Here is a 27,567-nt window from a genome sequence, read left to right as displayed (position 1 = left end):
AAAGATGTTGATTTTTATCAGACAACTTTTCTGAATCTATTGGATGATTATACTTTTGCCTTTCATTCTTTTGATGTGATGTACTATGTTTATTGATTTGAATATGTTAAGCCATTCATACATCCTTGGAATGCATCTTACTTGCTCATGGTCAGTGATCTTTTAAATGTGCTGTTGGATTGAGTTTGCTAGTACTTTGATGAGGATTTTTGCATCTATGCTTATAAAGGATATTGGCCTATAGCTTTCTTTTTTGTTGTGTTTTTGTCTGTTTTGTTTTGGTGTCAAGGTAATGGAGGCTTCACAGACTGTGTTTAGAGTTCCCTCATCTTTAGTTTTTTGGGGAAATAATTTAAGAATGACTAATATTAGTTCTTTGGTAGAATTCAGCAATAAAGTCATCTGATCCTGGGGATTTTCTTTGATAGACTTTTCACAATTGATTCAGTTACCTTATTTGTTATTAGTCTGTTTAGTTTTTCTAATTCTTTATAATTTAATCTTGGTAAGGTATATGTATATCAAGGAATTTTTCCATTTCTTTCAGGTTATCAAACTGGTTAGTATATAATAATATTTAATGCTTTTCAGCATTTGTGTGGTGTTAGTTGTTTCCTTTTTCATCCCTGATTTTGAGTTACCTCTTTTCCCTAGTCTGGCTAAGAGTTTGTTAATTTTTCAAATCCTTTCAAATATCCAGTTCTTCATTCATTGATTTTTTTTTTTCATTCTGCTTTTCAGTCTCTATTTCATTTATTTCTGCTTGGATATTTATTATTTGTTTCCTTCTACTAATTATGTGTTTGTTCTTGTTTTTGTAGTTCCTTGAGGTATAGTGATAATTTGATCAAGACCCTTCTGTTTTGATTACTATGAACTTTCTTCTTGGTACTGCTTTATTCCATAGGTTTTGATATGTTGGTTCCATTTTCATTTGTTTCAAGAAATTTTGAAATTTCCTTACTTCCTTGATCCATTGGTTTTTCAGGAGTAAGTTGTTGAATTTTCATGTGTTTATATAGTTTCCAAAGTCTATCTGGGTACTGATTTCAAGTTTCAAATCACTGTGATTGAAAAGATACTTGATGTGATATTAGTTTTAAACAATATGTTGAGCCCAGGTGTGGTGGCCCATGCCTGTAATGCCAGTAACTTGGGAGACTGAGGCAGGAGGATAACATATTCAAGGCCAGACTCAGCAACTTAGTGATACCCTAAACAACTTAATGAGACCCCGTCTCAAAAAATAAAAAGGGTTGGGAATATGGCAGAGTAGTTCAGTGTCCCTGGGTTCAATCCCTGGTACAAAAAAAAAAAAAAAGTGTTGAGACTTGTTCGTGGGTATAACATAACATATGATCCATCCTGGAAAATATTCCATGTTCTGTTGAAAAAAATGCTCATTATGCTGCTGTTGGGTGAGATATTATGTAAGTATATTAGGAATATTTATCTAGGGTCCAGTTTAACTCTTAGTTCTTCAATTTTTTTTTTCTGGATCATCTGTCCATTGCTGTAAGTCCCCTACTACTATTGTACTGGAATGTTTCTCTCCTTTTAATATTTAATACAGCTTTCTACTATTAATATTTACTTTATATATTTAAGTGCTCCAATATTGATTGGGTGTGTGTTTGTATTTACAAGTGTGTTTGCAAATGTATATAACATTTCCTCATACTAAATTGACCCCTTGATCTTTATATCCTTGACTCTTATTTCTTACTTTTGATTTATAATCTATTTATCTGATATAAATATGGCTACTCCTGCTTCCTTTTGGATTCTGTTTGCATTGCATCTCTTCATTTTTAATATATGCATGTCCTTCAATGTGGTGAGTTTCTTATAAGCAACATATATTTGGGTCTTTTTTTATTCTTCCATTCATTTGGTTGCTTTGTCTTTTAATTAGAGAATCTAATCTATTAACATTTAAGGTAAGTTTTGATAGGTAAGGTCTAACTGTTGCTATTTTGTTACTTATGTTTCCTTCTTTTATAGTCTTCCTTTATGGTTAAATGATTTTTCTCTAGCAGTCTGTTTGAATTCCTTATTTTTGGTTTGTCTAATAAGAACTTTTGGTTTGTGGTTATCATGAGATTTACAAAAAATCTTTTAATTAGAACCAGCTATTCTGAAGTTATAGCTACTTGACATTATTCAGAAATATAGGAGAAGAAACAAAGAAAAAGATTAAAACACTAATAAAAAATAAAAATGTTTATACTTCTTTCCACACTTGAATTTTTGATGTCTCATATTTCTATATTGCCTATCTCTTAATATATTAATGTTTGTTTTTAACTGTTTTATAATTTAGTCCTCACACTAAAGATATGAGTGATTTATGTACCATGTTTTCAATATTAGGACATTCTGTATTCATCTATATGGTTATTTTTAACAGTGAGTTTTTATCTTTTGATATTTTCACCTTACTGGGTAGTGTCTTCTTTCTACAGTTTCGAGAACCCCCTTTTGCATTCCTTGTGGGAATAATCTGGTGGTAATAAATTTTCTCAGATTTTGTTTGTGAATGTCTTTTTCTCCTTCACATCTAGAGGATAAGTTTTCTAGGTAAAGTATTCTTGGTTGACAGGTTCCCCTCCCCCCCTTCACTACTGTACAAATCTCACCCTTTAATTCTGGCCTAGAAAGTTTCTACTGAGAAGTCTTCTGTCAGGTGAATTGGGACACTCATGTGCATTATGTGGTTCGCTTGTCTTCATGAGAATTCTTGTGCATGCTAGGCCGGTGCTCTATCACTGGGTTACATCCCTGGCCCTTTTATTTTGAGACAAGGTCTTGACGATAAGTTGCCCAGGGTGGTCTCAAACTTGTGATCCTTCTGCCTCAGCCTCCTGAGTACCTGGGATTCCAGGCATGTGCCTCCCCATCTGGCTGAGAATTCTATTTATCTTTAACCCTTAAGAGTTTCATTATAATATGTCTTGCAGTAGATTTGGTTGAGTTAAATCAAACTGGTGAGCTTTCATTTTCCTTACCTAGACATTTGTATCCTTCTCTGGGTTTGGTAATTTTTCTGTTATCAGTTTGAATAAATTTTGTGCCCCTTTGACATTCTCAAGTCTCTCTTGAACCCTGGTAACCTGAATGTTTTTTCTTTTAATACTATCCCAAAATTCCCATCAGCTTTCTTTATTCCACTTTTTTCCCCCTTTTTTCTCCTCTATGTTCACATAGCCTGTGTTCAAGCTTACTTGTTCTTTTTTCTGTTTGGTCTATTCTGATACCTCAGTCATGTTTTAAATTTTCTTAGTAAACTTTTTAGCTTAAGGATTTCTTAAACTTTTTTCTAGTTATTTCAATTTCTTCTTTCTCTGTTAGAATATTGAATCATTTCTCTTTTCTTGAAGTTCATTGAATTTACTTAAAACACCTATTTTGAATTCCGTCTGAAGGTTCACAAATATCAGTTGTGATAGGGTTGCCTTTGGGTGCCTCATCTTGTTCATTAGGTAAGGTCATGAGTCCCTGAAAGATCTTAATACTCATTGACATACAACACCATGTGCACATTGAAAGATTAGGTAATTTTTCTCTACTCCTTATAATCTGGCTTTGTTTGTGCCTGTTCTTTCAGAAATTCTAAGCAACCTATAATCCTGTGAACACTTCTGATATCTCAGGACTAGATGGCACCCTAATTCCAGGTTTGCTGTGAGTCCACTACTGGTATATTGTCACTGTTTCAGCATTACAGGTACCTCAAGCCCAGGTTTATCCCAAATCTGCAGTTGGTGTGTTGTTCAGGATATATTGGAGGTATGTCTAAAAAGAGTAGTCTATCCTCCCAATACTCTACCTAGGGCCAGATAGGCCCAGAGGGCTTGTTCACCATCACTAACCTGTGCTCAGACACCACAAGATTCTGCCTTGTCCTGGGGCTCACTGTGGAGGGACAAGCCCCAGACTTCTTTATGGAAGTTGGTGCTTACCTGTTTTCATCCCCCAGAAGATAGTTACTTTATCTATGTTCGGTTCCCTGGATTTGGGCAGGAAATGGGGCGGGCAGTCTCATGGCCACCAATGCCACAATGCTGCGTCATACCCTAAGCCCACAACCAAAAAACACAGGGACAGAACCAAGATCCATTCTGCTGTGGGATACCTACAGCTAAGGTTGACTCATGATCTAAATCCATTACAACCAGTCACAGGTGATGCTGACCAGGAGAGAAGTCCAATGAACTGGGCCTTTGGGTACGTTCCTGGTACCAGCATGGGTCTAGAGGCTCTGCCATAGGCACTGACCAAGGAACAGGAACAATTAGTATCTGTCCAGTGTTTGGTTTCACCAGCCTGGCACTGAGTTCTGAAACAGTTCTGTGCTCGCTTTCCTGCCGTAATCCCTAGAGGGAAGAGTATTACTCTTTGCTATGCTTACCTATGTTAGGGGATAGGTGGTAGAGGTAGTCCCTTGGCTACCTGGGCTGATGCTCAGCTGGATCCCACCTGAGTCTCACAGCTTCAAGGACCTGCACAGTCTTGGGGTGGAGTCATACTAGGCTGGCAGTGATATAGGCTGAGACACTAATCTGTTTAACTGTGGTACCGGACTCTACTTTGTGCCACTGCAGATCTAGAGGCTGTGTCTTTGAGTGCTGATCTGGGGCATTTGGAGTCACTGGTGCTGGGTCTCTTGGCACTGAACTCCAAAACAGAATCCTGTGCTTTCTTTCCTTCCCTCTTCTCCATTAGATGAAGTCTTGCTCCTTGCTATGATGGTTCGGGGAGATATGGTAGAAGAAGTTCCTTGGCCACTTGGCTAAGGAGGGTTCAGTGGCTCAGTCTGCATGTACAGACCTGGAGGCAGGGGCCCTGGGGCTCTTTGTGGCACTGGTTTCACTGTGGGAGGCCTGGTACTAGGTTTTAGGTCTAACGTCTGGACATGCTCTCCCTCCCCAGGTGGAGGGCATCTCTTCACACTGCACTACCTGAGCTGGACGAGGGCTGAAGTGGACAACTCTTTCCTTCCTATCTTCTTCAGTATGTCTTCATTTTTGTTCCAAGACCAGGCACTATGATCTCTCTTTGTGCTTCCTTTAGTTCTTGTGAAGGCAGTCTGGTGTGTGAATAGCTCTTCAAATTGATTTCTCTGTGGGGAGAGGATCTCTGGAGCCTCCTACTCAGCTGCCATCTTGCTCTTCATCCATAGTTTTGTAGTCCTACCTGTTCCCCTTTCTACAGAAGTCAAGACCGGCAGGGTGAGGAATTGATTTAAAGTAACCAAGGTCCATGTGTCTTCAGCACCCTGGCTTTTTCCATGATACCACACCCTACAGCCCCTCAGATGCTTAGGAAGCCACTTGTCCTCCCACCCAGCCATCTTGGTATAAGACCAGAAAGAAACAAATGCTACCAGGAACAATTTAAAAGGAATTAGACTCCTGGCTTGTGTTTACCCCACACTCCCAAACACAAATACAACAGCAGGATCTGAGAGGGCATCCATCCAATATAAACGTTCAGGGCTACTACAATAGCTTTGGAAATAAGCCAATAATTATATTAGCATTACATTTAGCTTCTTAATCTCTCCTAGAAAACTTATCAAACAATGAGATGGGGTCAGTGTTTTGGACCTTTGTGTTTAGGACTCCCTAGAAGTTTTAATTATTATTATTATTATTTTTTGTATGTGACTATTTCAGCCAAAAGACTTTAACCACACAGATCATTTCTCAGTGGCCATATTCACCATCCATCGAATCCTACCCCCTGACTCAGGTGTTTGGGTCTGCAGTGTGAACACAGTGGCTGGGATGGTGGAAAAGCCCTTCAACATTTCTGTTAAAGGTAAGCTTCATTTTTCATGGGAAGATCTTACACTCTTTATGCACTGTGTTTATATATTGCTGGGGAAATGGGCTGCTTCTAGACAGAAGTGATCTCTGACCTCCAAGATACTTTTGAGGTATTTTCCAGAATACTGAGTCTTTTTCCTTAAAATCAAATCCATAAAAGTATAATGAAAAGATCAAGAGTATGCTCTTTGAAGTCACATAGCCTTGGGTTTGAGTTTTGTCTCTAACAGCCAATGATCTTTTGTGTGGCCTCGAACAAATGAGCTTAACTTCCTTGAGCCATTCTTTATAAATGAAGCTTATTTGCTCTATCCCTGAGTTATTGTGAAGATTTGTTGAGTTTATAAAATACTTAAAATAATGCCTGACAGAACATGTGTAGTAGGGATTGCACTTCATAAAAACTTTATCATCAATGTTGTGACGTTTTTCAGTAAGTTTTCTCAATAAGTTTAGCTTCATCATTGTGACTTCCTACTCATCATCGAGAATGATTTGGAGAATCTGTTTCAAAGATCACTCACTTAATATGAAGTTATTCCATAAAATTAACATGAATGATTTCTCATGTATTCAGGATTGTGGGTATTCTTACTGTTACAAATGAGTATTTCAAATTTTTTAGTTAACCTCAGTGAATATGTGTACATTTGTGGCTTTAAGGGAAACAATAAATTGAGGTAAATACAAATTAACTTGGCTGGTGTACACAGATATTGCAAGGGATTTTAAATTTGGAAGTGACATATGAACACATAACAGCACTCTGGTATAAATTCTAAAAATGGCGCTGGTCTAAGTACTTGCATACTTCATCTTATTTAATCTTTGCAAGAGTCTTTGACAGTAGATACTTTTATCTCCTTTTCCAGTGAGGAAACAAATTCAAAAGGTTTAGAGTGTAGAAGGTAGTACAGCTGATAAATGGCCAATCTTTGTTTTGAACCTGTGTCTCCTGACCTCAAAGACAGAACCATCTTTTCTAGACCATTTTGCTTTTGGAGTCTCTTGTGTTACAGATGAGGAAGCAAGATGGCCAAAGGTGTATAGTGTCTATCCTACCTCATTACTTGATTAGGAATCCTTGGGAGATCTGAAAGTTAACCTCCATGAATGAAATGATGTAAATACTCAGAACATAATCATGTTTTAAAAGAAGGCCAGTAACAGCTGAGGCATAAACACAACTGCATAGATTTTGATTCTCTACCCCAAGAATCCATGTAAACCATCTAGGACATTATTATTATTATTATTTGATTATGGAAAAAAGTCAAAATCTGTTTTATTCAGTAGAATACTCATATGATCAAAATAACTTCTTACATCTTGCTTATATTCCTATGGGGAGATAAATGGCAAATAAGTAACATTTATCATTGGCTAAAATGCTGAGTGCCATTGAAGAAACTAAAGAGAGTGGGGTAAGGAATGCTGGGGCAGGCTGCAGAGGTGACTGCAATTTTAAGTGGGGTACCCTTGAAGGTCACTGCTAAGTCAAAGTGTTGAGACAAAGAAAAAAAGCAAAATTACTGAATGTTGAAATGTCCCCTGATATCTGAAGTTTCTACATCATATAATATAAATTCTTGAGGAGGGAAAGAAAACCCAGGCATGCATTTCTAAGAAGGTCTTTCATTTTTGAGGTGCTAGGGATTGAATTTAGGACCTCACATATGCTAGACAAGTGTTCTACCATTGGGTTATATCCCCAACCCAAGAGAATCTTTTTCTAAGGGAGCTATCAAGTTCCTGGAAACTCGCTGACAAACACTTAACTGAACACCTGGTAGGTGCTATACTGGTAAACAAACCTTCATGGTCTTTGCCCTAAGTAGTTTAGAGTCTGGTGTTTTACAACATTTTTATTATCATTCCACTGAGGAACTCTTTTAGAAATTTTATTCCAAAACTCCTATCACCATAAAATTTCAACATTACAGCTGTACTATATATCTGTTTATGGACTGAAGGGCTATGATCCATTATAATATCTAATTTTTTTTTATTCCTTCAAAAACCAGTCTTTAGGTCCTTGGGGTTGCTGTTACCTCCATTGAGAATGCATGGTCATTGAGAAGGATAGATTGTTCTAGACTCTCCAGGGGACCCCCACAGATAACAAGACTTAAAGGCAAGAACCTTTCTTGACCATAGCCAGAAAAAGGCATGATAGTGGAAAGAGTCACAGAGACCTGGCCTTGTTGACTTTGAAGGTGAGGAAGAGACTTTGAGCCAAGGAAGGCAGGTGGTCTCTAGTTGGTTCTGCTCTTGAGACTTCAGAAAGGAACATGGCCTTGCAACATCTCCATGGTAGTCCAGTCAGACTCACGTCTGATCCCTGACCTCCACAACTGTAAAATAATAAGTCTGTGCTACGTTAAACAGAAAAAAAGAACATATACATGAGTGAGTGAATGAATACATGATCTGGTAGGAAGACCAATAAAATAATCACAGTAACTTAGAATAATTAACTCAGAAAGTTACAAGGAAAGAAAAGTAGAGGTTCTCTGCGGATACAACACTGAGGCCTAATCGAGGTTCTGGGACAGTCCCTCGTGATGAAGCCACATCAGAGCTAAGAGGTGAATGTTCAGTAATAGTTAACTGGGAGAATAATAGGAGGTGGAGCATTCCTTGCAAGACATCAACAAAGAAGCTGAGAGGGAATGAAGCTTGGTGCTTTGTCAGTTGAATGAACTAAAAGGTGAGTGGGCCTAGAGGGTACTGGATGAAGGAAGAGGAGGCTAGGGAGTAGACTGAGCAATTATGCAAGGCCTGGCAGATCATGGTGCAGATTTTGATTTTAATCCTCTGTGTAAGGAGAATCCACTAAAGGAGTGTGAGCAGAGAGATATTTTAAGGAAGCATTTTTTGGATAATGATTGGGAGGAACAAGATCAAAGCAGAGAGCTCAGAGAGCAGGTAATTGATTGTATTGAATCTGAGCAGAGAACTCCAAAAGGACTTGGAAATGTAAATCTTTCGTCCTCTACCTCCCCTCAAAACAACAACAAAACTCCAAAGCCTAAGGACTAATCTGATTGCCGAAACTTTATTTAGTTCTCCCCAAGCCTCTGAATGCACCGAGTGTGATTGACACCGGACATAACTTTGCTGTCATCAACATCAGCTCTGAGCCTTATTTTGGAGATGGACCAATCAAATCCAAGAAACTTCTGTATAAACCTGTTAATCATTATGAGGCTTGGAGACACATTCAAGGTAAGGTTTGCACAGGAGGGGCTCCAGGGATATGACATCAGGAAATAAAGAAATCCCCTTCTCCTTGCCTTAACCCTCCACTCCATTTCAGAATATTCAGGAGAATGTGTGGGGCCTTCTGAGTTCTGGGACTGACTTTCTGGAAGTCTATGTATACTAGGAACATAGAGCCCACCTGCATTATGAGTAAATATCTAGGTCAGTATTTCCTGTCCAGGCCTCTCTGGATATCCAGTTCTGTACTCTATCTTGCCTGGTCATGGTGAAAACATGTGTTTACACCATAATGTGGGAACAGGAAGTCCAGGGTCTGCTGGAAAGGCAGGCTTAATTTGCCTAAATCCTAGGGGTGATTCTTTGTATCTTGTCAAGTCATTTATTCTTTTTCTCTTTTGTTTTCTTGCCCAGTCTTGCAGGCTCCTAACATAGGAATTGAGGTTCAGGATTTTGAACCTGAAAAGTTTGGGCTATGGCAAGTAGGACTGGGGTGGGGGAAGGAGGACATGTGGTCAAAAAGAAATCTATGACTCTCTCCCAACTTCCTGAAAGAAAAAAAAAAAATCAGCAAAATGTGGCAAAATGTCAAAAGTTCCTAAAGTTAAATTTATCTTGAAACACAGATTTCAATTCTATTTGCATGATGATGTAAAATTGTAATTTAAAAATGAAAATAAAATAGCAATAGCAATTGATCAAACTGCTCTAATTGAACTATCTCAGACAGATCTGCCACTATGCTCCTTGTAGGAAAAATGTATCCTTCCACTATTATTTCATCTTAATTTGCCCAAGATATCCTAAAAATGATCCTGTATCTACTGTATGTAGATAATTGAGAAAGTTATTTAAAAAAAATAAAGGAGGGTTTGGATTCAGTAATGCTGCTGACCACCCAGGTACACTGAATGAAGTCCCAATGTTATTACTGAGCTTTTCATGTTCTACTGTAGATTCAGATAATATCTGGACTCTTAGGGATGTTGAGCTGACTTGCTAGGTTGCTGTTTCCAACATCCGTGGCCAGGCCCATTTTGTCATGTGGTGGTAGTAAGCCATCACCTTTTTCTGCAAGTGAACATCCATAAAGTAGCCTTCTAAGAACTATTAAACACAGTCCATTTCCCCCCTTGCCAGTTAGGAATTTATGATAAGGTAAAGAAAAAAATTTACCTTTGAAATGTCCATGGAGATACAAAGGGGCTAAAGCAAACAGCTAAGGAGAAAACGCTGTTTGGAAATAATTCCCTATTTTCAAGGGACTTCAGAACCCTTCATTATAGTGATGTGACTATTACAAGTTGGTTGTCGGGTCATATTGAGCAAACCCTCAAAGAGTCTTTTTTTGTTCAATAACTTGATTATAATCAGCATATGATCTTAAACAGTAGAAATAAAATTATTCTAATTGAGTTTCCCTCCTAAATATGATGTCTCATATAGTAGATTTGTAAGGTCTTGTGTTGCAAATGGAAAGACAAAAGCACAAGAGCAGAAAATGTACAGGTGGCACAGAGATACACGTGGTCATGACACAGTGTGACCTGCAAACATTTTTTCAAAAGTCTAATTTTCCTTATTCTGAAAAAGTGAGGCCTTGAGGATAGAATTATCTATTTCACCCAGATATTGTCTTTTTGAAATTTTTAAATTTATTTTACATTGCAATAATAACCTCCCAAGTTTAAATAATTTAACAGAATGCAAACTGAAGTTTCCTGGACTTTTCCTCTTCTCAGTGACAAATGAGATTGTTACACTCAACTATTTGGAACCTCGAACAGAGTACGAGCTGTGTGTGCAGCTGGTCCGTCGCGGAGAGGGCGGGGAAGGGCATCCTGGACCCGTGAGACGGTTCACAACAGCTTCTATCGGTCAGTTGAAGCCAACAGGCATTTATTCATGAGCTGGGTGGGAGGGGGAGGAAAGGGAAAGAGGAAGGAAGACCAGGAAGGGTGGTGGTGGGTGAGTGGGTGGGTGGGGATGGAGGTGGACGGAGTTTGCTTTTGAATGGGTGGGAAAGTGACAGGAAGACTGGCAACTTCAAGCCAAACAGTGCCTTTATTTGGGCTGGACTCCTGGTCTGTCTCCCTGGGGGAGGGGGTCTGCAGCCATCCACAGGGACAGAAAAGGAAGCAGATGAATCTTCAGGAAGGCGGGGACATCCCTTAGGACTTGAGATTTACTTAGCAGCAACTGTGCTGAGCCTCAGCTCCTGTCTTTCACCACCAGCTTCCTGTTTCCATCTTAAGGGTCCAGGCCAGGCTTCTGCCATAGACATACTTCAGAAATCCCAGTTTGTTTATTTTAAAAACTAATTTCTAACTTTTCAAAGTGTTCATACACATGATTAAAACTTCAAATAGAATGAAAGGCTTTTATCTAAAGAACAGCCACGGTTTTCCCCTCCACTACCCAGACCCGCCTCCTATAGGCAGCCGGTTTTATCTCCTTAAACTATTTCTTACAGTATTTGCCTCCATGTTGCTAAATCAGTGGTCCCCCAACAGGGTCCATTAGAATCGCCTGGAGAGTTTGTTACAGTGGACTGCTGGGCCCCATCCCCAGAGTTTCTGATTCCATGTTTTGGGGTGGGGTGGGGCTGGGGTTCAATAATTTGCATCTCTAATAAATACTCAAGTGATGTTTAATATTGCTGATCCTGGGTCTACATGTTCTAGATACTTTGTGTAGAGCTATTTCTTGATTTGTCAATATTCCCTTCCCCTGGATTAATGGAGAAGCTCTTGATGCTATTTTGCAACCTTTTTGACACTACCTGGGGTGCAGCTTTCTGCCACCAGGGGCCCTGGCCTGAAGCAACAGAGTGATCCTCTGTAAAGTTCTCTTTTCTGGACCTTTGATTTATTCACTATGTATAATCATTATCCCACTCTCTTCTGGTCAATTCTTTATGGTTTCAGATTCATATATATCTAATTCACACTATCTTGTAGGGTAAAAATGATCATCTTCCTCACTTTATAGATGGAAAGGTAGAGTTTCAGAGTGGTTAATAATTTGCCTGTGATGATGTGTCTTATGAATCATATACTGTACTAGATCATCAGATTTCATATCCTTTTGTTATTTTTACCTATGAGCCCAAAGTTGCCATTTCCTTATTTCATTTTTTTTTTTTTTTTTTTTTGGTCCACTTACTAAAGGCAGGAAGATATGGAATGATTTAGTGAGAGAACTAGGAAGAATACCTAGCTCTTATGGGGGGATTGTACACCCCAATAGAGACAGTTCCCCTCTCACTACTCACCAGTCTCATCTGACCAGCAGCATCCTTAAAGAACCAAATGAGACACAAAAGCTACTCTGGGCTTAGAGAGGTATCACACAAGTAGGAACTGCCTTCCTGGGAACCCATCAGGTTGTGAAAGCAAAAAATAATACCAGAAAGGGTATGTAAATTAGAAGAGAAAGGGATCCCCATGACTGAAATCAGAGGAACCCCAAATGAACATGTTATCAGGTGCTGCCAAAGGCAAATGGTGGTTAATTCTCTTGATGAATCTGAAGGAGAAGGTCCTAATCTGATTCAGATGGGCAGTATTTATGGAACAGAACACAAAACCTTCACACACTTGCGCTGTATAGCCCTCAGAATATGTTCCAACCAGGATGTATTTAGAGGTCTCTTGGAATACTTCAAAGTACTTCTCAGGGCTGGACGGGAAGGGAGTTCTTGAAGGTTCTCCTTTTCCCATCTGAATTTGCTGATGCCGGTTTTTAATTCATCTGAAAGCTGCAGTGTTTATGTGTGTTGAGTGAGGTGGTGAAGGCCAGGGAGACCAGCAGAGGAGGGAAGAAAACACATTCTCAACACATTGGAGAAAGGGCAGACAGGGCTTGGGGAGGGGCTGCCATGTTCCTCAAGGGAAGGGGAAAGGAAAATGTCTTATTTGTCCAGCGTCTCCTCTGTGAGACACGAGCTTGGGAGGCTCACGTGTGTTCTCTAAAACATCATCTCTTCATGCCGCTTTGCCATTGTAAGCCTGCCTAACCATTCTGGGTGATTGACTTTGGGTTTTAGAGAAAGAATCAAAAAGACCTTAGCATGATGCTTAAGTACAAGTGCATGCCTGGGTGCTGGTTCTCACTAGTTCAAGAGCAGTCGGCATGGCTGGTGTGATTTCTGGCTCAATGAAAAGAGCCCCTTCCTCTTACCTGTAACCAAGAGTTAGAGCAGTGTTTCTTAACCTAATTTTAGAAACAAAAATCACTCCCTAAGGAGCTTTTTAAAGATACTTTTGTCCTAATAGACCTCATCTCTCCCTGTGACATTTTAATGCCATGAGAGTATCCATTTTTTTGTGACCCTTTATGAACCACTGTCATAATCTAAAATTTTCTTATGCTGTTAAGAACCAATTTATGCCCCCTAGGGGTAGCAATATTGCCACTGAGAATGAATGAATGAGGGGATACCCATCCTGCTTTGAAAGGAATTTGTATCTGGAATTTGCACATTAATTACTGTTATTAACTGAAACCACAGATTCCTCCTTTGTTCATTGACACAAGATAAGATGGGGAAAGAAGGAAGGAGGAAGGGAGAGAAGTAATATTAATAGAACTTCCAATACCTTCCAAGCATTTTCACATCCATTATCTCATTGTTTCTTCCTGAGTCTGGAAGAGAGTATTTTGGTGCTGCTTTTCATGTTAACTTGGAGGGGTTGTGAATTTGCACCAGGTCATGAAACTGAAGTGGCTTGCTCCTGCTCTCTGATTTTAAAATCCATAGTGTTTCCATTCAGCTACCTCTTTGGTCACCCAGGTTCATGTGGGTAATTCTGGCAGTGTGTGGTTATAGCTGAAAACTTTTGTGTGTGTGTGTGTGTGGCTCTAGGGTGCTTTACTACTAAGCTACATCTCCAGCTGCTTTTATTTTTTTTTTATTTTGAGTCAGGGTCTCAATAAGTTACTGAGGGCCTCATTAAGTTTCTGAGGTTGGCCTTGAACTTGTGATCCTTCTGCCTCAGGCTCCCAAGTTACAGGGACTACAGGTGTGAACTGTCTCACTTGGCATAGCTGATACCTGGATGTGACCAGAGCAGGGCAAGGAGTGACCCTGCTACCACAGCTGCTACGATGTCTGAAATTTCCCTGAAACAGCTTTAAAATATATTTCTCAAAATGGTAACAAACACTAAATACTCGCAATCCTACAACCTAAGAAAACCCACTGTTCTAATTTTTAACAGTTTCTCTCCTGTTCTTCATCAATTTTAGATGAATTTTACCAAGTTGCAGTTTTTTTTTAACTCATGCACTATATACATTTTTACTAGTTTTCCATACTTATCTATTATTTATCTATTGATGGCCATAGTATAACTCATTAAAGAATTTCCCTATTTTGAATATTGAATTTTTCCCAGTTATTTACTGTAATGAATAATGTTATAATGAACATTTTCATGCACATAGTTTCTCCTCTTCCTTGGGAATATATCTTCAGGATTTATTTCTTCAGTCAGTCATTTTTAAGGCTCTTGAAGAAATATCCCCAAGTTCTCAAATGGGGTTGTACTCCCTTATTAAAATGACTCAAACTACATATTGAAATTATTTTAAAGATTTGCTATTTTGGCAGAAAAACAAGTATATGGTTGCTAGTTTGTGCTTTTTTAACAGTGTGTGAAGTTTTTATATTGTTCTAGAAGTCAAAGTTATTCTTTCAAGGTGTCCTTGGGGATGTCATCACTTCTGTGCTTTGTAAAAAAAATAATCTTTCTGGTTTCTCCTAGGGCTCCCTCCCCCACGAGGACTCAGTCTTCTACCAAAAAGTCAGACCACGCTAAATTTGACCTGGCAACCAATATTTCCAAGCTCAGAAGATGACTTCTATGTGGAAGTGGAAAGGAGGTCTGTGCAAATAAAAAGTGACCAGCAGAATATTAAAGTGCCAGGCAACTTGACCTCAGTGCTACTCAACAACTTACACCCCAGAGAGCAGTACATAGTCCGGGCCAGAGTCAACACCAAGGCCCAGGGGGAATGGAGTGAAGATCTCACTGCGTGGACACTCAGCGACAGTAAGTCCCTTATGCTGCTCCAGCTGTACCTGAACAGCACTCAGCTACCGCCACTGGGACTTAGCTTCTGTCTCTTCAAGACTGTTCTTAAAAATCACAAAAGGCATTTGTTAGTGAAGGCCAATTAGTGTTCTCCTAGTCATTTTAATAACCTGTAATACAAAAGAAAGTCTAATTAGGATTTTCAATGATACAGGCAGGACTGTGCTAAATTCACCCCTCCATGTTAAGGAGTTGTTTATTAAGTAGATTAGTAACATGAATAAGGTTTTCTAGGACGTGTTTAATCAGCTGTATGTACATGGATACCCATTAATGAGGGATGAGTCTTTCCTAATCTTAAAAGCTAAACAACTTTGTTTGAAAACTTTTCAAAACACAGTTCTTGGAGTTAAAATATATGTATCTGAGAGCACTAAACCCAAGTTTCTTTCAAAGTATTCTATAGTTATAACTTTTCTATATTTCAGATTGGTTATTTAAAATTAGTTGGAACTTTGGGGTTTCTTCCTAGTATTGCAAGTTTTTTCATCATTTAAGCAGTGAGTTCTGTTTTGCTTCAATGAATCATTTTGGAGGTCCAGGAAAGAAGAGATACTTCTTGGGTAAAATACTACAATAAATCAGGGTCATGTGGCCCCTTGTCAATCCCCAAAGTCTGAGGCTCTTCTGCAGCTGGTTCTCTGCTTCCTCATTAACAGGTGTGCAAGCTGGCTCAGTATTTCTCCAGCCACTCTTTCATGTCAGTGACTCTTGAAAGTCTGAGCTATTTTGCTGGTGTTTAGGGATTTGTGTGTGTGTTCATTGTGTGAAATTTAGAAGTTACACAATAGTGCAGAGACTAACACAACAAACATTCACTATCCAGATTAACAATAGCACTTTGTCATGTTTGCTTTTAGCATTTTTTGTTGACTTGATGTGATAACACAATATAGACACATTAAAATCCCCTTTGACTGTCATCTCTGTTTCTATTCCCCTCTCCCCAGAGACCACCAGAAGTATGAGTTTTTTGTCTTTCCATTCATTGTTCTATAATATTAACATATAGAGAACCAGAAGTGTATATATGCATACAGGACCATTCATCTTTTTCTTAATAAAAATGATTCTTATCTGTTCATTTATTTAGATCTCATATATTCCTTATACACTTCTATATAATATTCCATGTTATGAATATACCATGTCATTTAGGCCCTTTTAGATGGCTATTCTGGTTGTTTTCATTGTTTTACTGTCACAAACAAAAATGCAACTGCCATCCTTATTCATATCTCCATGTGCAGAGGGGAGCTTTTCTAGGGAGCTTGTCCAGAAGTGAAACTCGTGGGCAATGCTCCTCTAAGGTGGCCACTCAGTGTGTACTGTGTCCCAGAGTGTGAGGGTACTGTATACACATCTCTGTATCTACATGGTTCCCTTATGTTTGTATCACTTGATACTGTCAGACCTTTTCAGTTTTGCCAATCATAAAAGCAAAAAAGAAAGCCCATTATTAATTCCAATTTTTTTTTCCTTGATAACTAGGAAGGTCAAGCACCTTTTCTTATTTGCATGGGTCATTTGTGTATCTTTTAAAAAATATACTTGTGGATGTAATTTGCCCATTTGCTGTAGATTATATATTTTTACCAAGCAGTAGGAAAGATAATCTGCATACCATCTTGTTATATGCATTGCTAATATAGTTTTCTAATCATTTTATTTTAATCTTGTGTGTGATGTCTTTTACCCCATAGACCCTTTTTATTTTGATGTACTCAGGTCCGCCAATATTTGCCTGTACATTGTACATTTTGAGTTTTTTTTTTCTTTTTTTTGTACTTTGGAATCATTCCCTGCTACAAGTCATAAGTATATTCCTTGTATTTTTTTCTAGTAGTTCCTGTGTTTTGTTTTACATATTTAGGTCCTTAACACATATGAATATTATTTGAGGGTACAGTATATTTTGATATTTTTTATTTTGATCTTATTGATTCACATATGGTCCCAATGCCACATATTGAATAGTCCCCCTAGTGACTTGTGATGTTTTCTGAATCATATCCCTAATTTTCACATTCACTTTGAATCTACTTCTGGGCTTTCTCTTCTCTTCCATTGATCAATGTTGGTTCCTGTATCATTTCCAGCCTGTTTAAATTAACTTATATTTGTAAAATGTTTTGATAACTGTATGGTGAATTACTATACTCTTTTATAAAATCATCTTATGCTAATGTACTATTCTACACAAATTTTATCATTAGGATTATGCACTATTAATCATAGGATCACTAAAAGTAGTATTCTAAGTCATATTCCCATTTATTTTCCTCCTCCCCCTTCTTTTCCTTTCTTTCTTCCTCCTCTCTCTCCTTTCTACCTCCTTCCTTGCTGTCCTTGGTCCTTTCAACCATGCTACCCATTTGTCTCTGAATTGGTAACCAATAGCTTCAAAATAAGTTTGGGTCTTGGAGAAGTGGTGATATCACATTTCACAATTACTTAAGGTCTGATTAGTATTCCCTTAAGTATTTTAGAATCCACTTTGAACTCATTTGGGGAATCTGCTGAGATGGAGATGCTGGTCCCAGGTTCATTGACTCTAAATCAGAGGTCCATTGAGTTATCTCGGAGGATAACTCCTTTCAGACACAAAACAGATAAATTGACAGATAAAAATTCATGATTTTTAATTGGCAACAAAATTATATTCATTATTCTTCTAACAGATGTCAGCAAGACACCAGTTATTTTTGTGGTCAGAAGACAACCTGTTTATGAAGTTGAATTTTTCGAGGTACAACTATACAAATATTAAACATGTGTACATAGAAATCTAGAAATGTTCATATTTCCATTACTCTGTAATCTTCTTGTGGGAAGGAAGCTTATTTTATATTTTTGTAAAAAATATCCAAAAAGCTCACTACTGGATACAAAGGAAGTTCAGCAGACTGTTGATTAATTGTGACTTTGGGTAATTTATCACCTGTTAGACAAAGAGAATAACAATCGGAATGAAAGGCCCAAAATCCAATATCTAATTCTCATAAATTGCCACAGTTACTTAAGGAGTATGGCATAGAGAATCAATAGAAACAGGAAACTTAGAATGAAGAATCTCTGAGAGTTTAGAGTAATAATAAAATGGCTCAGGACACTTCTCAAAGGTTCTAATTTGCTTATAAGCATAACCTTCATATGGAAATACAATGATATATGGAGTGAAACAGCCTGAGTCTACTAATTGCTAATTAAGGGTCCAGGGCAAGTCCCTTAATTATTTTTTTTTAATTTTTATTTTTACAGAATGCATTTTGATTCATTGTACACATGGGTTGCAACTTTTCATTTCATTGGTTGTACACAATGTAAATTCACACCATTTATGTAATCATACATTTACACAGGGTAATACTGTCTATCTCAGTCCACTATCTTTCCTTCCCCAACCCCCTCTCCCTTAAATTATTGAAGTCAATTTTCTCATTTCTAAAATTCTAATAAAAATATCAGCACCACCTCTGTACCTCTGGTGTGGTTCTCAGGGTCTAAATGTGGAAGCATATTCCAAACAGCCTAACCTCCCTTGTAGCCATGCCCTTTAGGAAAGGAGTTACAGTGAGGTTCAGGGATCATTCTGTGCATGTCAGATTCAAACCTGGAAACCTCAAAGCTTCTCTTTCTCGCCCCGCCTGTGGCCCTGACTTTTCCCCAAATCCCTGTAGCACTTTGTCTACTAAGAGCTTAGCACATTTTCTTATGTATATACAGACTTGCCTTCTGTTCCATAAATGAATTGATAGCAAAGATTCATCTGAGGAACCTGCTAAAATGCAGATATTGGTCCCAGACCCACTGAATCTGAATCAGAGGCCATGTGATACACCGTATAAGACTATAGACAACAGAGCCGAATCAACAGAATTGAATTCTACTTCTTCTACTTAATAGAAGTGTGACCCTGGCTGAGTCACTTAATGTCTCTGTGACTGAGTATTTAATAGTAAGATTGTAAGGAAGAGGAAATGAGTAAATACATAGAGGGATCTAGAATGATGCCTGGTACTTTGTAAACACTATATAAACATTGGCTCACCTAAACTTTTCATTCTTCCCCATATCGAGAACAGTCTGTGGAGTAACAGAATTTCTGAGGCCTTCATCTAGTGTAAGACAAGTATGTGATAGGTGTGCTGTCATTTCTCTGTGTGTGCCAGTCTTCCCAGGCCGCATGGGGTCCAGTGCCACTACCAGTGGGTTGGAATTACCATCTGAGAAAGCATGCGTTTGCCATTTATGGTTTATGAGATGATGTGAGCCCTTTCTCAAAAGCATGATAATCCAAGAGACCGTAGCATATCTTAATTCTTTTTTTAAAATTTCCAGTTCTCCCTCCTCAACCAGAAAACATCAAGATCTCCAACATCACAGATTCCACGGCTGTGATTTCTTGGACAATACTGGATGGCTATTCTATTTCTTCCGTTATCATCCGTTACAAGGTTCAGGGCAAGAATGAAGACCAGCACATCGATGTGAAGATCAAGAATGCCACCATCACTCAGTATCAACTCAAGGGCCTGGAGCCTGAAACGGCATACCAGGTGGACATCTTTGCTGAGAACAACATAGGGTCAAGTAACCCGTCCTTTTCCCATGAGCTGATGACCCTCCCAGAGTCTCAAGGTTGGTAGAGTGGATAGGTATTTACAAAGGGTTAGTTTTGGACAGCATTAGAAAAATCGCAGTGTTTTAAGATATTCACCCCATACATGTGTCATAATTCATTTGTCCTAAAAGGTTTTATCATCACTACGTAGGTCCTTAAAATCAAAGTGCCTCAGTGAAGGATTCCTGTCGGTCCATATTCTTTTATTAAACCTTGAAGCAGATTAGCCTAAAGCCATACTCCATCTAACAAGAAGACTCTGAGGAATAAGAATTTTGATTCTGTGGTGAAAGAAGAGTGAGGAACCTGCCTATGGAAGATGGGCTGATTTGGGCACCTCAGTGGGAGGCTCCAAGAACTACATTCCATTCTTTTTCAAAACGAACTCTCCTTTTAGCTTGGATCATACTATGCTATTCTGAGTTTCTTCTACTCTTTTAATCCAGGTTATTAGGTCCTCATGTCCTCCTCCAACCTCACCCAACTTTGGGGAGGGCAAGCTCTTTGAGATTGATAGAGATCCTCCCAGAGTGCCCAGCACACTATCACTGATTGTGAGTGTTGAATGTCATCTCGTGAAGCAAGAGCCCCCATGTGGAAGAGGCTTCAACTGAGGGTCTCCTTCGAGTCTGTGCACATGGCGCCTCCTAGTCCTCTACAGTGTATAATGTGTGCAAGGGAGGTAGACGATAGGATTTCAGAGGGAAAGGTGATTTTTACAGATTTACAATTTGGGTTAATCTGTTTTCACAGAGAGTCTTATAGCACTAAAAATTTCCTGGTTCTCTTGAAGGTTTACCTAAGATACAAAAGAAGGTGTGTTTCCATTTTTGATTCTGGAGCAATTTTGAAATGTCCAAGGAATGATGCATTGTAGTTTTCAGATCACATTCTTATTAAATGCCTAATTTTTATAATTACTGTATTTTGGTAAAATATCTATTGATATTAAATCCAAGCTATACATAAAATACAAAGAAAAGATATTTAAAAACAAGACACAACAAAAAATATCCTCACCATTCTAGATGTCTTTGCATGTATACTACATAGAGACAGAGGAAGATGAGCACAGAGAAATATTTCATGAAGTGGGATCATGATCTATGTGCTGTTATTAATAACAAATATGTTGAGTTTAATCACATTTAAATAAGGGAAAGATGTAGAAGTATTAGATAAGTCCTTAATATCTTATTTTGACCTGAGCCTAAAATTGAATTTTTTTTTCTTATCCCTTCTACCATCTTTCCCTCCTCCTGCCCTTGGGTATCACCCAGTGTTTTCTATTAGCTCTTTAAAACAAGGAAAGACAGAAGAAAACTAAATATCTTACACACTCAGCTCTTAGCATCATAGAACATTAAAGCATCCTGGGTGGGGGGATTGAGGTGCAGGGAGGTTCGGGGGCCTTCATCTAGTTAGTCATTCTCACTGTTTTTCAATAATGTTCATCCTCTTGTGACCCTACTTGCAATTAAAATTTGAACAAATAACTAATGGTGAGCATATTGCCTTTTCAAAAGCATATTTTAGATAAAAGATCTTATAACAACCTTGTGAGTCCGACTCATCTCCTCTAAATTTCAGAAAATAAATGAGCAGCCCAAGCTCACAGTAGGTTAGTGGCAGGGCTTACTGCACTCCCGTTACACGGTGTCTTCTCCCACCGTGTTGGCCTACCTGACCCAGCTGCTTCACTTCTCTTCCCCTGCCCAGCCCCAGCAGACCTGGGAGGAGGGAAGATGCTGCTTATAGCCATCCTTGGCTCTGCTGGAATGACCTGCCTGACGGTGCTGTTGGCCTTTCTGATCATGCTGCAACTGAAGAAGGCGAATGTCCAAAGGAGAATGGCCCAAGCCTTCCAAAACGTGGTAGTGTCTCATCTTCTTACTAGTTAATAAGTGCAAGTCCACATGTAGACAGAACCTTCACTTTAAAAATGTGGACCAGGAGACTTACTTGCAAAGTATATAATTCCCCTAGGCGAGTCTCATTTTCTCTTTGGCTTCCATTATCAAATGGGATGGAGGTAACCTTACTATATACTTCTTGTTCAAACTGGAACAATATTGAGAGTAAAAAGGGTCTTCTTTATTATGTAGGAAAACAGGCCTGAAACAGAGCTGCTCTCTACTCCTTAAAATGAGAGGTGTGATCATCCTGGTGATAAGTTACTTGAGGGAACAATCTTGCAGTAGAATGAATTGAACATTCTGGTTAAGGAAGGGCATGAGAGTAACCAGACCTTACCCAGTGTGAGAGGAAATGATGTGCTGTCCTAGACAGGTCTCCCTATTCTTGATTCCCATTCCCTCTTCTAACGTACCCCTCAACCCCATCATCCCTCACATGTATAACAATCGTACATACCTGTGTGCTTCCCATTCCTGAGAACACTCAGCCTGCACACAGTTTGTGGCACTGGGTGTCACTGCCTTGTTATTTATCTAGGAATTTTGACCTGTATCAAAGGTCTGCAAGATCATACTTTACCAATAGCCATTCCACAAGAATCTTTTTTTTTTTTTTTTTTTTTTTTTTTTTTTTTTTTTTGTATACTAAAGCCTGGACATTTCCCTACTTTATGATATCAAACTCTGTAAAATTACTTTGTACCTGACTTTATCAATTCTGTGTATAAAATGAGTATAATGACATGTGTGAAATGAGGTATTCCTTCATGTGCTAGAGTCCCCAGGGTTCTCCTCCATGAAGGTCAGGGGAACTGCATTGTCTGACTCCATGTCACGGCTGGCTTAACTCCAGCTGTCACTGGAAAGGAAGGACCAAGGAGGTTGGAGCTCTGGAGCTTGTCATGATATCAGTGTCAAGATATTGTCAGGAGTCATTTGGATTCAGGAGAACAAAAGATACCATGCTGGGTTTTGCTGTAACCAGAGCCATCCTGGGGTGTAAGAGATGCTAAAGTTTTTGATAGGATAGAATCAGAGTGCCAAGTATGGACCAGGACCGAGATGATGCCAGGAGGGCTCTCACATTCAGTGCCTGCTCCATATGGGATTCCCAACTTATTTCCACACCAGAACTGAACACTCATTGCGAGACAGAGTAGAAAACTCGAGAATGACCAAATTGGGAATGACCAACCCATGGCAAACATGGCATACATAGCCATTCTGTTCTTCCTTGACCTTTTCAGGCATGGCTAATTGAGACTCAGACTTAAACTGGGTTCTTCAGAGTGAACTGTGAGATGAAACCTGTTTCCACTTCCATTCTAGAATTAGATATACGGTTTCTTTTTTCACATGGTGTGGATACAAATCAGAAGGCATTCACCTTAGAATAATACAAAAACAATAAAAAAAATTATTTTTCCAGAGGGAAGAACCAGCTGTGCAGTTCAACTCAGGAACTCTGGCCCTGAATAGGAAGGCCAAAAACAACCCAGATCCCACAATTTATCCAGTGCTTGACTGGAATGACATCAAATTTCAAGATGTGATCGGGGAGGGCAACTTTGGCCAGGTCCTTAAAGCGCGCATCAAGAAGGATGGGTTACGGATGGACGCTGCCATCAAGAGAATGAAAGGTCAGTGGTTACATAGATAGTCAGCATTTCAACAGGGTGGGGAGACAACTGGATTTCCTGTTGAAGTCTTTCCGCTATGGCCTTACATTTTTTTTTAACCAAAAATTGGCCTGTTGTCAGCTGTGCCTGCAGTGTGCAGCTGAAGATGATGCTTCCTTCGAGATGCAGCCTGTGATAGCATCAGGAGGCAGATGTGAAGTTAGGAGTCATTCAACACCAATGTCATGATTCCCGGGAATTTGGAAACACTGATTCTCTGTCATATTCTGCTAACTTTGGGGGAGCATCATTATTTTTCAAAATGGAGTAGTTTCAAAATTGAGCATGCATCAGAATCACCTGGAAGGTTTATTTAAAATCACTCTGTTGGGCCAATTGCAATGGTGCATGGTTATAATTTTAGTAACTCAGGAGACAGAGATGGGAGGATTCCAAGTTCAAGTCCAGCCTTAGCAACTTAGTGACACCCTATCTCAAAAAATAAAAAAGGTTGAAGATGTAGCTGAGTAGAGTGCCCTTGGGTTCAATCCTGACTTCCACAAGAACAAAGACAAATACAAAAAACAAAAACAAACAAACAAACAAAAAACTGTTGGGTTGCATCTGGGGTGGGGACAGAGAATTTGGATTTTAAAATTCCCAAGTGATGCTGATCCTGTTTATTTGTAAACTATACTTTTTGAATAACAATCTCTGTGGGTTTTCTGCACCAGAATTTCTGGAGACATTGTCAGAAATGCATCCAGATGGATTTCCCCACACCCAGTTCTGCATTCACATGTCTGGGGTGGTATATGAGACTCCCTGTTCTAAATAGGCTAACTCAATAGTTCTTACAGCCAGGCATGGTGGTGCATGCCTGTAATCTCAGTGATTTAGGAGGTTGAGGCAGGAGGATTGCAAGGTGGAGGCCAGCCTGGAAAACTTATGTTGAAATAAAAAACAAAAAGGGTTGGGGATGCAGCCCAGTGGTGGAGAGGGTCTCTGGATTCAATCCCTAGTAAACCCCTACCAAGTTCTTCTGCATACTCAAGTTTAAAAATCACTGATCTAAAGTCATATGAACTAAATCCTTCCAACTGTGTTCATCTCAAGACTGCTTGGTACCTACTTATTTAATAAGTAGGGATAATAAATATTGAGGAAGCAGAATACCTGGCTTACTGGCAGCACAGCTGCCTTCTGAGTGAAGTGGCAGTTTCTGCAGGCCTTAACTGTGAAGCTGCCTGTTGATTTTATAGCCTGTGTGCCCAAAAAGTGGTCCCTTAGAGCAGAGAATGTGATTAACTGTGGCGTTGTGCAGTTCTACCTCAGGGGCTCTCTAAGATCCCTGATGGCTTTTCCTTTTAGACTGCAGTATGGAACCTAAGATGAGAATTAATGCTAAAGCTTTTTAAATCATCTGCTTTCTGCATTGTTAAGAAGACCACATCAGGAAACAAAACATTACCTATGCTTAGAGATAGTAATGTATTTCTTTTAAAAAGGCAAACATGCAAAAAACAAACAAACAAACAAACAAAAAACTTAATAGCCAGAAATCTCTCTTCTGTTCTGTTATTTTCATCATGCGGAATTTGGGGAAGCTGTGTAAATGGTGAGAGGAGAGTAATAGAATCTTATGAAGTCAGTTTGTACTGGGATCTGACCCAAGCCCGATTTTCCATCTTGTGCCATGTGAAGAGGTAAAATAGCTTAACAAGGCAGAAGGAGCAATGCATCCAAGGATGTATTGAAGTAAGACCAAAATTTTCCTAAGACATTGACTTTCAGGGCCCGAGTCACAGTGAGGTTCCTGTTGCTGTGAACAGGACACTGAATTTGGAATTTCCTGTCTTATAGGTGCCACTAGTCCACCTAATATGTCCCTGCATTTCTCAGCAGTTTGACCATGCACACAGCCACCTGTACCTCATCTCCCCCTCCCCTACAATGTTATTTTTCCAAAATCAGTATTAGTAACCTGTCTTTCACTCAAGATTGATTGGTCAGTTCATGTACCAGCCATGCTGGTGGCTCTTCCTCTGGCCAAAGTGCCTTGGAGAGCAAGGGCAAAAAGAATAGAATAGGAAAAAAAATGCAACCCAGTTTTCTGACTAAAGGAGTACCTATAAAATGTCACTGGGATTTGATTTGTTTAGCAAGCCTGGTTTGTTAAAAAGTTAAGTTAACTTTATCAAAGTAAGACAAGTGCATTATTGGCGATGTTTCACCAGAACTTTGATTCTCTTCCTTAGCTTTTTGTCTCTGGATGGCAGTTTTAGCTGGAAGAGCTAAAATCTAAACATTGGGGAAGCTCCACCTCTGAGTCATTTCATTGAGTATTTCAGGGTTAAACAAGAAAACTTTGGAGTGGTGGTTCTCATCCAGGTGCAATTTTGTTCCCTGGGAGACATTTGGCAAGGCCTTGTACATTTTTGGTTGGGTTACTGGTATCAGTGGGTAGAGGTCAGCGGTGCTGCTAAACATCCTGCAATGCACAAGACAGCCCCAAGCAGCACTAAGGCTGAGAAGTTCTGTTTTAGAGTAGTCTCTTTGGGTACAGTTTTCCAGCTTGATGGTGGCTGAGGGCACCTGAAGGTCCTGGGGAGCAGGAGGGAACAGTTGCGTTGGAAAAGGTTTAAAGACAAGGGATCACAACCCTTGACTTCCTTCCCAGAATATGCCTCCAAAGATGACCACAGGGACTTTGCAGGAGAACTGGAGGTGCTTTGTAAACTTGGACATCATCCAAACATCATCAATCTCTTGGGAGCATGTGAACATCGAGGTAAGGTGCTTTTTTTCTTGTTTTTCCTGCCAAACTATTTTATTTTATTTTTTGTAAACAGGCCCATTCCATACTGAAACTGAGAAAGATAATAATCTTAAGAAGGTTACCTATTAAGTTGCAGTTCCAATTGAATTCTAGTTCCATTAATGGATTGAGCCATGGTTTGCCTTTTTTTAAATTGTAAATCTTTATTGAGAAAATTTAACAAGTCAAATTTTTTTTTTAAACTCGCAGGTGGTCTTTATTTACTTTCTCCAGTAAACCCTAAAAGAGAAAAATTATAAGTCGAATTTTTATTACAACATTGTGTATGACTTCAGCTTGTCTTCTTTTTGACTTATGACTGCTTCACCTGTTTCCAGAATCTTAGCACTCTCTCAACTAGGTGGAATCTTCTCTCTCACACCAGGGTCATCTCCACACTCACTCCAGTCCTTTTCATGCTCATTTCCAGGCAATCAATATCAAGTTCAGGTTCTTCTTCAATTTCAACCACAAATATCCCTCCTTTTCCTTTTTCTTGTCTAGTTTTAATATCCTGACTCGTGGTTGGTAGTGGTTCCTCTGGAGTTTTTTTTTGTTTTGTTTTGTTTTTTTTAATCACTGTGCTTTAGGCAATGATAGGTTTAATTGGACTGGAAGGTTCTTGACCATCTACTCTTCCTCTGGATTTTGATCTTACTAGTGCACTCATAGTTCACACTGAAACGAGAATTTGTAAACCAAAGACTCTTCAGGTTGCCAGGCGATAGCCGATAGTCTGACACAAAGCCAAGAAAGAAATATATATGGTGATTGTAGCTGAAATACAAAGTCTGTCAGGTTAACTGCACCAGCCAATCCCAATTCTCCTAAGCCAGTTTGCCATCTGTTGGCGGGGTGGTGCTGAGGCTGGATCATTTGACCTCTGCAGTGATCTAGCTATTGCTGCCCAAAGTTATCCATGGCTCCTACCAGCCCCCATCCTCACTAACCTAGGGGTGTTCTCAACTACGATTACTACAAGGGGGGAATGGGGCACCTTCACCAGCTGAAAGAGTGGCATCCTCAGGTTCTTGTCTGCCTTTCCATTGTTCCTTAGAGCCCAAGAAATTGGTATTCTGAATGTTAACACCATGAATGCCAATAATGTACTGTAATATGCAAGAACTGATGATGCTTAGATTAAATAATAAGAATGATAATAAGCAGCTTATATATGATGGTTCTTTGCTTTTATCCAAAGGGCCTTCATGTACAATTAGATTGGAGCTTTACAACTATTCTATATAACACTTTCAAACTTACATTGTGAACTCGAATGTTGAGTCCTTGCTATTGTGATGTGTGTGATGAGCTATGAATGAGCAGGTTACAATAAAAATCTGAGTTCACCCTGCATGCTGCATGGGTTTGTAATTCTGAATGTATAAACTCAATTCCTCATGGAAAAGTTTACTCCCACAGAAAAGCTCCATGCAGTG

The 27,567-nt window shown here is 39.1% G+C and overlaps 1 protein-coding gene across 2 annotated transcripts in view; it reads left to right on the top strand.

The window, feature by feature from the left end:
- Window positions 1-27,567, top strand: part of Tek (TEK receptor tyrosine kinase) — a 114,831-nt gene that overhangs the window by 74,149 nt on the left and 13,115 nt on the right. Inside the window, exons 9-16 of one of the 2 annotated variants that reach the window (XM_047525408.1) lie at window positions 5,679-5,823; window positions 8,898-9,059; window positions 10,796-10,930; window positions 14,822-15,109; window positions 19,493-19,792; window positions 21,495-21,646; window positions 23,121-23,331; window positions 25,991-26,101. In XM_047525408.1, the coding sequence (XP_047381364.1) occupies window positions 5,679-5,823; window positions 8,898-9,059; window positions 10,796-10,930; window positions 14,822-15,109; window positions 19,493-19,792; window positions 21,495-21,646; window positions 23,121-23,331; window positions 25,991-26,101 (1,504 nt within the window). Of the gene's footprint in view, window positions 1-5,678; window positions 5,824-8,897; window positions 9,060-10,795; window positions 10,931-14,821; window positions 15,110-19,492; window positions 19,793-21,494; window positions 21,650-23,120; window positions 23,332-25,990; window positions 26,102-27,567 lie in introns of both variants that reach the window. The other variant, XM_047525407.1, reaches the window with a different exon arrangement.

Source organism: Sciurus carolinensis, chromosome 14 (assembly GCF_902686445.1).
Source record: "Sciurus carolinensis chromosome 14, mSciCar1.2, whole genome shotgun sequence".
NCBI lineage: Eukaryota > Metazoa > Chordata > Mammalia > Rodentia > Sciuridae > Sciurus > Sciurus carolinensis.
This window is presented reverse-complemented; position numbering and strand designations above follow the sequence as displayed.